At 40.4% G+C, this 11,207-nt stretch overlaps 1 protein-coding gene across 1 annotated transcript in view; it reads right to left on the reverse strand.

Moving 5' to 3' along the window:
* The window catches only part of STK4 (serine/threonine kinase 4), an 88,012-nt gene extending 76,933 nt beyond the window's left edge, over positions 1-11,079 (reverse strand). The window contains exons 1-5 of the mRNA XM_019509819.1: positions 10,915-11,079; positions 6,411-6,491; positions 2,733-2,861; positions 833-947; positions 124-288 (exon numbers count right to left, since the gene is read on the reverse strand). Of these exons, the coding sequence (XP_019365364.1) occupies positions 124-288; positions 833-947; positions 2,733-2,861; positions 6,411-6,491; positions 10,915-10,946 (522 nt within the window). The 5' untranslated portion in view covers positions 10,947-11,079. The remainder of the gene's footprint in view (positions 1-123; positions 289-832; positions 948-2,732; positions 2,862-6,410; positions 6,492-10,914) is intronic.
* Between the last annotated feature and the right edge of the window lie 128 nt (positions 11,080-11,207).

Raw genomic sequence — 11,207 nt, forward strand, 5'->3', positions numbered from 1 at the left:
AAAAAAAAAAAAAAAAAAACACACACACACACACACACACACAAAAAAAAGCCTACAAACATTTAATGTTAGTAGCTGTAGCTTGAAAGAAATTGAACACACACAATGATATTTTTTACTTACTGTAAGTTGTCCTGCTACCCCAAAATCTGCAAGTTTAGCATGTCCTTCTGTATTTAGTAATATATTCCCAGCTTTGATATCTCGGTGTATTTTCCTCATAAAATGCAGATATTCTAGTCCTTTGAGGGTTGACTGTACTATTGTAGCAATTTCCTCTTCTGTCAACTACAGAAGACAAAAGTTATAGCCAACCATGATTCACCGAGACTATAAAGCATCTGATGTGAAAGACTGACATTTCCTTGCCATATCAACTAACAGAAAATTATAGTTTCAGTTAGAAATATACAGAAGGTATGGTTTTACAGTTTCACACAGTGTTGTATGCCCTTTCACAAGCAGATATTTATGCTGTTACAAAATAACTAGAGACTCATTCTGTTTTTGGAAGCATTGTAGTTCATCTAATCTGAATAGCTACTAAATCCATAATTACATTAACTAATTAGCTAACTTGATCTAGCTAGCTATGTGGCGATAGCCACCCTCAATTTCAGAAATGTCAGGCACTTGCTACTCACACAGCAACCAATGGAAGCTCTGGTTGCTGAGCAACTATAAAAAGAAAAGAATCCAGCCAGTGAATGATGCACAGACCACTAGCCACCTTCTCACTATCATTTGTAACATTTAGGTTGCATACTTGTAAGTGATTTTCATAACGTGTTAAGATTTATAAAATACCAAGAGTTAAGGAGAAAGAACATACCGTTTTATTTCGTAACCGAATAATGTCAGATACAGATCCAGCTCCACAGTACTCCATGACTATCCACAGGTCCGTGTTCTTAAAATAGCTGCCGTAGTATTTGACTACATGGGCACTACAAAAAAATAAGGGGGTGGGGAGCAAGATGAAAAGAGAGAGCATCATGTTATTGACTAAAGTAACTCTATATGTGGCAGCACAATACAAAGCACAACCAACGCCCGCCTCCATCCTTCACATACACACACACACCTCCACCCTGCAAAATCTACTGAAAATTCAAGGTCAAATTCAGGATCCCAAATTTAAATACTGAGCATATTACAAAGTGAAGAGTTCACAGGAAGTGCTCATATCCTCCATTAAAAGGAAACTCCCCTTGAACACAAACACCCTTCTTAGTTCTACAGTTCAGTTCTGGATCTTAATGCTTTTTAGAAACTTAATAGAGTTAGGTCATTTTATCTCATCTACCGTCATTGTCTGGTTACCTAGCAAATAACCCAAAATCAGAACAAAACAGCTGTCCTTTGGAAAAAAGCTAAAGGCTGACTAGACAGAAATATAGAGCTAAAGAAAGGAACAAAACTGGTTTTAATCTGCAAATGACTAAGTAATTAAGGCAGAATTAAATGCTAATAAAGGAGATTTCTTTAATGTCTGTGCAGAACATAAGAGTCACATGATTTTCTATCCATGGTATTCACAAGTGTGGAGTAGACAGACAAATGAAAGGCTTGATTCCAGTCAGTCTGGACATTTTGGTTTCAAGAAGGAGAAATGTTCACAGACCATTGTAAGTTATTTGGGGAAAAAAATTGTGAGCATTTTATTATTTGGGTGATAAGTTTGCACAAAGAGTGAATAGCAGTACAATTCTATTCGGAATCCTATTTTTTTAAGTACAGTAAATGGTATTTCATTTAAGCTTGCAGTCTGAGAAAACAGCAATTAATTTATCTAGATGTGGAATATCAGCATATAAAAAAAAAAAAAAAAAGAGTAGAGTTTACATTTTTCATTCGGGGAAACACTTTGGTATAAGGACTTCTGTGCAGCGGATCTCTCTGTAATCTTTTCTAATCAAACAATTTTCCCATAAGTAATGACTGGTGTTATTAATACAAAACCTGAAGACCCTGATTTCCAATCTCCCAACAATTGTGCAAAAGTAACACTGAATGTGCACTGACCTACAGGCATATGTTAGTGTAAGGGTGGCCAGACTGCTGCACATGTGCCACAAGTGTCATAGAGAGCCTCTGCCACAGACTGGGGAGGAAACAGTGAACACAACAACAGATACTGCAGGGGGCACAGAGCACGGGAAAGAAAGCAGAGTGATGAAGCAGGCAAGGAACACAGCACAGAGCCGAAAGCGGTGCAGCAGACTGGAGTGGTACTCGAGGAGGGCATGGGGCTTAGTTTGTGGCACGCCTGTCAAAAAGGATGGCCCCCACTGAGTTAGTGCATGAAAATCTATGTATGCTGAGGATTTACAAGTGAAAATTCTGTCATCTTTGCAGACAATAGTGTATTTGCATCTCTGTGTGTTATGTTCTGTCACTGGACCTCCACCAGAGCTCCACTTTAAATAAATCAATCAAGGCCAAAATCTCTGCTGCCTTTTAGTTTCTGTAAATGATACTGTTATAGTACGATGTTTCTAAATTAGACTGAGAAGAGGACAGCAGAAGACTTTTGCAAAGAAGAACCCAGTTTACATCACACTTACTTTGTCAGTATTTCCTGGTCCACCTCGGACAGTATAATTGCCGGTCTAACCTCTAAAAAAGTGTTTAAGACAGCATAGCAACTCTTAGATCCAATTAGTAAATAGCAGGTTACATACACTACTCTTCTTTCATCAATGCATATGGGTTTCACTGCATGCACTTACCTGTCACATTGCTGCATTATGGATATTTCCTTTATAATCTCCTGTAGGTCAGATTCAACAGGGACTTGCTTAATTGCAACAACCTGACCCGTCTCTTTATGAATAGCTTTGAATACACTGCCATAGGATCTGTAATAGACAATTTGAAATACTGAACACAAACACTGCCAGAGGTTAGAAACTGGCACGCTGTTTTAGTGAAAAGATCACTGCAAAAGGGAGAGCCAGCCCAATCTAAGCATACTATCAGACTCAAAGTTGCCTGTAGGTTAGCATACTGCTCCTGGTGGGCTATCCTGCCATCAACAGAAATAATGCAAGAGCCACATTCTGGATGCTTAAAAAATTATCTTTTCACCCATTTGCAAAGGAAGTTGAGCACATATCTCATACAGACATATGAAATGACCATGAGGGTAAAGAATGAAGATTTCCTCAGCCTGGGTAAATCAAGTCAACAACTGGTAGGCAAAAGGAAAGTATGAACTAAATTTATTACCTGCATTCACCCAATTTTTTACACTCAGTTACAATGCACAGATTCTGTCCCACTGATACAAAATCACTGCAATACTACATAGGCCACAAGTAAGTGCTGGTGGGGGACGGGATGGATGGCACAAATGCATGCCCCTGCCATTGCCCCTGCTGCTGCTGGATGTTGGGTCCAGCCAGGCTGCAGCCCCAGGCCCTGTTGTCTGCACAGAAATTGTACCACCACCACTACCCCCACTGCTGCTGGGCTCTGGCTCCAGCCAGGTTGCAGCCCCATGCTCTGCTGTCAACACAGAAGCCTGGCAGGGGGCGAGACAACCTTGTGTCACCAATGCAATACTAGCTACCTGTGGGTGCACAGATACAAAAAAGGTCAAGTTAGGATTTTGCTCTAAGATAGTACATTTCACCCACAGATGCCAAAAGCCAGAAGTTTTCTGATCTAACATGGGGAGACTTCAGGGCTGAGGACAGATGCAACCAGCAGAGACTCTGTGTTCTGCAGATGAGCTCTTGATACTTAGCACAGAGTAAATACCGTATAAGCTATGATTTGAGATGAGCAAACAAAAAAAAAAAAAATGGAAACAAGATGCATCAGGCCCTACTTTCAAATGTTTTTCTATTAAATCAAAATGTTTGAGTATCTCCTTCCTATTCCCAAAAATGTTATTACTTCAAAAGGCAAGGATGTGAACAAGAAACTTCTTTGGAGAAAGAGGTTTTTAAATTCTTATTTCTTCCAAAACTCTAAACAAAAGATACAGAAATTAACATACTTTCCTGTATGTTAGTTTTCTGGGGTTTCCTGGGTTTTTTTCCTTCTACTCTACAGATAAACTGGAGAAGTGCCTACTGCAGATATTTTCAAATCTTGCCTTCTACACCTCACAATCAGAAAACTGACACTGTCATTTAAATAGACCAAATCTGCCCCAACTGTTTCAAAGAAAAGTATTTCCAACAAAAATATGTAGGTTAGCTCATTTTAAGGTTTCAGCACTGTATTCAGAACATAGGTGTACAAACCACTGGTTGGCTCATGGCTCTGCAACAGGATACAGTACCTCTCTCTCACCTTTATGGCCTTAATTATAACCAGACTAGGTCAAAATAATCAAAAGTAGTTCCTAGTTGTATGTTCTGTAGCCTGTCTGAAATAAGGTGCTTTTCAATACTGTTGGTAATAACCACCAACCTTGGTGACAACAGAAAGGCCAAGAAAAGAAAAATGAATAGGAAGTGAGAATAATCTCTGAGTTAATCCTAGACGTGTGCTCTGAGCATGCACATATCCAAGAATCTGATTTAAAGCATGCAGCTAGGGACACCATTTTTAACATGCAGTGTATTAATTTGCAATTGATGTGTTTGTGCTCCGAGTCCAAGATTTGAGGTTCTCAAAAATCACTGAATGTTTAATTGGATGCCAGTTACTAAAAGTTTACAGTCCACCTATTTTGCAAGAATTCCTGATATCCTGTTTGCATATCCAATGTCAATTTAATGATCTTCGGGCTCATCTTAAAGGACTATCAGTTTAGGGAAGTAGTCTGCGTTTTAAATTTGCTGAATGCAGCTTATTCAGCACAAGACTAAAAACAAGGGCCAGTGAAGAGAACAGAAAATAATAGCTCACAAACAGAAGAACAGCTCCCATGCCTCTCTTACTTGGTACCCTCATCCCACGCACAACAATTTCCCAAAAGGACTACTGGAGACTCCAAGATAAAGAGGAAAGGTTTAATTTCAGTTTTCAGTCTTCAGTCTTCAGCATTAATAGAATGCTTAAAGTTCTCCACATACAGTGTGAACAGATATTTTTATCTACTCTTTGTATTCCAACTTTCCCTTTCTTGCTTGACCATGCGTTTTGGTTTCCAATTTAATTCTGGGTTTTATACCTCAAATACAGAGGTGACATTTTCTAACTACAGTTTGTACATTAAAGAAAAATCTACAGGCTTACTGTTCATAGCTGCCCAAGATCACAATTTATGCTAACACTTTCAGTAATTTAAAACTTTTACTCTAATAATTCCAATTCTGCATCCTTACCAGTTGGATTAACACATATACAAATGTTATTCCCAGTATTTTCTGTTAGAAAAGCTGATTCTTTTGACCAACTAAGAACTATTTGATTTACAAGACCCTGTAGTGGAAGTAACCTTAAAAATGCAAACCCCAAAATAGTAGTCTTATTCACCAGAAATGAAGGACCAACCTACAAACAATCTTGAAACCATTTTGTATGTTCATTTAGTGAAATCATTCTTCCCAAAGTTTTAGGAAGTTATATTTTTTCTCTTCTGTAAGCTCCTTTTTCTAGCAAGCTGTACTTCTCCAGGAGCATTGCTGGTGCTGATCCTCTCTCTACTTCTTTCCTAATGACTCCTGATAAACTACAGTATCTCATACTCAAACAACATAAATCACTACTAACCTCAGTAACAATGAGGCACCTAAATACCAGCTTGAGCCCAACTGCATTAACGAGGAGAGACTTCTTATGTAACCTTCTTCAAGTAACTGGATTCCCCCTCCCCTGTTAATTCACTTCTTAATGTGAAGTTTCATCATTAAAAGACAAAACAAAATAATCCATATCTGATTACTTAAACTTTTCTGGCAGTACTCTGTCATGTTTTTACACTTCTTCCATTTAAAAATGGAATTCTGACAACTCACAGTGGTTAGATGATGTAGAATACATGGTAGATCAGGGAGGCCAAACTTATTTGGTTTGTGGGCTGGACGAGTGATGTGGAGCCAATTTGCGAGCTGGATTAGGCATGCAGACCAGCCCCACATGTCCTGGATGAGTTGCTCCAGGATCATGCTGCACATGGCGTCTGCTGCATGCCAGATCCAACGTGTGTTCTGGAGCAGATGTCACATGTACCCCTGAATGGCTGGAGCAGGTACTGCATACGGCACATAGGACCACCTGGCACACCATACAAGCTACCTATGGGTACACTCAAGACCATGAGCAGCACTGGAGGCTGAATGATAGTGCTGCGCAGGCTCTATCTAGCCTGTGAGCAGCATCTTTGACACCTCTGTTGTAACTGATCCAACGCCAGGAACCAGTCACACTACCACCCCCCACCTCTGGTAAAAAGAGAGAACATTACATGGTTAAGAGAAATGTTATACCCATTTTTATAACATACTTACCCTTCCCCCAGCTTCTCCAGTACATCAAATACTTCTTCAGGTTGCTTGGTTAAACTATCTTCATCCAACTTCTTCAGCTGCCTGTATACACAAGGGCATAGAAACAAAGGTTAAGGTACTATAATTTGGGTATTTCTGAGAACAGAAGTGTGAGACAAAGGTTTTAAATCATACAGCATTGAGAAAGTTTGACAAAAAATGTATTTTGTCATAATCATTTAAGATTTCATCTACCTAAGAAGTAAAATACAGTTCACTAGATGCAAATCAGAACACCAAACACTAAAAACAGCTTTGAGTCTTACAGGGAGCAGAGTTTTATCAAACACATAGATCTACATTTCCTCTGTGCTGCAGGAAACAGTTATATATCCAAGGCACCAGAATATGAGGGATCATGTCGGGGTGCACTTTACAGATTCCATAATTAACAACATCGTGTCTACTGCTTCCTGAACAAACCTTCTGCTAGCTTATAGATTTAGACCATTAAAGACTACGCTTTTGTAGGATGGGGGTTGTTCTTTTTCTTGCTCATTTTTTTCACTAGAAATTCAGAACTTGTTTATCCTTGAAAGACAGAGCGACTGGTGAGCTGGTATGACAGAGTGAAGGGGGAGGTAAGGAAAGGAAATCAATGAAAGTATAATGCAATCAGTCAAGGTGGAAAGTGATGTTAACAGTAAATTAAAAAGTGACCTAACACCTGGAGTTGAAACTCTTATGAGGAAAGATGACTTGGTTAGAGATTCCAAAACTTCTTTAGTCCCTTCAGTTGCGGGGGAGGGAAGAAGAGAGGAAAGAACCATGCCAATTTTATGCATCACAAACCAACAAGAAAAATGCAAATTTCTTTTCTCTTTTGCATATCATCTTTAACATACTTCAGAATTACTGACCAAGAAGCTACATATAAATCACTATCAAGTTCTAAACAGCTCTTAAGGACACAAACACCCAAACCCACATCTTTTATGATCCATTAAGTAGCCAACACATGTCATAAGAAAAAGTGCATTGCCTCTGAACTAAAAACAGTTATACTATGGTTACAGAAGACAAATGGACTTTTGTAGCTCTTTATCAAGCAATTCTTAAGTCTCCACATTTGAATTATATAAAAAAATGAAATACACATGGCTGCCTGCTGTTTATAAATAACACGAGCTGTTGTCACTAAACATGAAGAAAACAGGTACAGTTTGTATCTAAGATACTAAAAATGTAAAAAGCTTTTGTGAAGTTGCTGAAGCTAGGACTGGAAAGCACTCAGTGTGCATCTGCTATTACATCAATATGCAGAAGCCATATAGGAGAAGCAAGATACACATGGGCTTTACATACAATGGCTTCCTGAAATGAAGGAAACATACAAGCAAGCAAACTCAGGAAGTGGCGAAATACTGAAAGTCACTAGCTTCTTTGCAATGATAAGCATTAGACCAAAAGAAGGTTACTTGTTCTTGCCTGAATAACAATACCTCGTCACCATTACCAAATAGCTTGAAATGTAGTAATCTAAAGGGCAGATACTATAGAATAAAATGTGTAGAATTAGATCCAGGCACACACCAATTCTACATGATTTTAGAAGATCCAAACATCACTAAACATCTAAACATCCTGAGCTCTTCAGGAGCCAATTTATTGCCTACTTCAAGTGACGCTAAGATTCCTTGTTCCTGAACATATTCAGAAATTCAGTGGTATTCTTTCAGCATCTAATGAGCCTGAGTCAGGAGTGATCCAATTTATCTAGGACACCCTGTCTTTTACAGCATACATTTCTATAGAGGGTTAAGATGGAAACAAAACCAATTTTGCTTTCTGGAGTGTTCACATCTAATCTGGGTCAGGTATAGTTAAACTTCCATACAGACAATTATATACTAAATTATAGGTAAACTAAACACATTACTAACAGCAGATATTTTGCTCCCTTGTCAGTTAAATGAGAACGAAAAAAAAAAGAAAAGAAAGCCAGCTGCTATCTGTCCCAAAACAAAGGAAACTGCCTCTTCTGCTCATCTCTCAAACATACAGTTAGAAACAGCTGCACACCACTGATAGTGTTCTGACAGACTGAAACTTTATTCAGTTGCTGAAGTGCTTCCAAATTATCCTCTGTCCAGAGTTGTTCAACAACACTCTGCAGTGAAATGATAGGCTACTAACAGCTTGATTCACGTCTCTGAAATCCCAAACTGACACTGCCCACACACCCAACAGATGTTACTTATCAGAAAAAAGTGAGAGCAAACACTAAGGAATATTAGCAACAATATACAAGGCATTGAACTGAGCTTCAGAGGATAAGCATCCTGTCACTGCTAGCTTGCACTTTTAACTGTTAAAAGGACTAACTAGGACATTAGTAAATAAGTCATTTCATTCCCCCACTCTTAATACACATGTAATAAATAGCGGCCTTTGTTGATGAGTAACTTTAATTAAAAGGGAAGACACAAGTGACTTCCAAAAATCAAAATTCTACTTCCTTAGATTAAATATGCCCTAGGCCTTTCCCAAACTAATTAAAAAGAAATTTAACATCTGATTTGACATGTCTCAGTCAGTCCTAAAAGGAAAAGTTGTTTTTCAGGGGTTTTTTTAAGAGTACAGAATGAATCTCCTATTGAAAAATGGAAGCTTGTAAGTCATTAGTTTTTCATGATCTAACAAGGTTTCCTTGAAGGTTTCAGACTTGGTTATACTAGCGTGTTGTCTTTCATTCAAAAGTCCTCTTAATTAGACTTTTAAGATTAACTCCCAATATTAACTCAGTCTAAAATTAGAGGGAAAAAAATGAACAGATTCATATTGCTGGCAAGGTTTCATACTTCTACACTTTCTGGGGTTCTTTGGAGGAGGTTTGACATCCCCCATTATTTCCCATCAGCTTCTGGTTTTGCTTGTGAACAATATGAGCCAAAGGTTGCAACGGAATAAATTACACATCAGTTGATCCATTTCTTCCCCTTGGCTACTTAAATCATCTGGTTGTGAATTGCTCCGTCTAGGCTCCACTGCTCTCATCCATAGTCAGAGATCACCGAACCTTAAAATAGACAGGAACACTGGCAGAATGCAAAAAGAACATGACAGATCTCACCTAAAAAAAATTTTGTGCAGTGTTGCAAGAGACACACAAGGTTATCACAACAAGTGCTAGCAACTACCATGCCAAAATACCTTCAAAATATTTCTAAGGTATTTTAAAGGGTCACCAGCTTGACTTCTAAATCACTGGGAAGTGAACTTTCCCAAATGTCAAAGAAAACATAACTGTTATAGGATCTATGATACAGTGCATGTGCACAGATGAAGATAAAGCCCTCCAAATATTCTGCTATAAAAAGATGCGAGTTCCCTTAGCTATCATCACTTGCCAGACTTAGTGTTTGGAGACCTAGAAGTAATTATAGGGCATCCAGAACTCCAGACGGAGTTACTTATGACTAACAAATATATTCCGCACCATATACATGGAATAAGTGCATCAGCAACAGGGAAATCCCACAAGTTTTGCTTTCCTCCTTGAAATATTTTAGTTGCAACTCTAAGCAATATATTCTATCAACTAACTGATGCTCCTTGCAAAGAAAGGAATATTTTGAAGAAACTACCTCAGTCATCTTAGCTGTACCTACTGGGTTCCAGAGAAAAAGGGTATTATTAAGATGACAACATTACATCTATTTGGACTTACAGTAATGACCAGATTTCCCCCCCACCCCTTTAATCCCATTTTTTTCAATGCCTTGAATACCAAAGGATTTGGATTTTCCTGTCACCTTACATAAAAAGGCAGGTTAAGCTGGAACATTTCTTTGAGTTTCCCCCTGTGCTTTCTGATACCTATTTAGACTGCCAACCCTCAGAGGTAAATGACTCTTATTCTGTGAAGAGCTGAGGGAATTCAGCACTTCAACAATGACTCTTTGATCACGCTAAGGCAGAGGTGTCTTAAACATCACGACTGCAAAAGCACAGCTCTCATTTCCATGATTGGCAATTACGTTGCCAGGACTCCCGTTCCTTGCCATACTTGCATTCGGTAACGGTGACTCGGTGTTGTTACTCAAGGGCCTCAAGGCCTTTCTTGCTTCATCTCGCTCCTTGCTTTCTGAAACAAAGTCCAGTTACAGGCTGGACACGGCTCCAGCGTGACAAGCCTGACTCCCCTAACCCCATGCAACAATACACCTGCGAGGATGGTTTGAAGGAAGGTGGAACCGACGACCAAACACTCCAGCCAGGAGGGGAGCGACTCCCCCAGCTACAAACAAACGACCTGTTTAATTCGGGGCTGATTAATTCGGGCGAAATCGGATTCGCGTCAATACGCAACTAAATCACAACAGCTGCAACTACCCCGCGGTGGGGCGAGGTGCCGCCCTCGGCCCGGGCAGACGCGCTGCCAACCCGGGCGCTCAGAGCCGCGAGTCCCCATGGCAACCGGGTCTGCCGGCCCGCCCCCGCCTCGCCTCTCCTCTCCTCTCACCGGCGCGGGTTGCGCAGCTGCACTGTCTCCATGGCGCGGCGGGCCCGTGTGGGCGGCAGCAGACGCGCTCACTCCGCCATGGCCCCGCTGCCTCCGGTACCTCCAGCTCCTCCGGCCCCGCGCGGCTTCCGCTCCGCTTCCGCCTCCTGCGCCCCCACACGTCGGAAGCGCGGGGCGGGGCCGAGCGGCGGTCACGTGGCCTCCCGGGGGCGGGGCTCCGCGCCTCCTGCGGCAGAGGGGCGTGGCCAGGCCGCAGGACCGCCCCCCAGCCCGAGGCAGTTTCCCAGAATGCG

The sequence above is a fragment of the Gavialis gangeticus genome, unplaced genomic scaffold (assembly GCF_001723915.1).
Source record: "Gavialis gangeticus isolate Ggan-Ray unplaced genomic scaffold, GavGan_comp1, whole genome shotgun sequence".
In the NCBI taxonomy this organism is placed as follows: domain Eukaryota; kingdom Metazoa; phylum Chordata; order Crocodylia; family Gavialidae; genus Gavialis; species Gavialis gangeticus.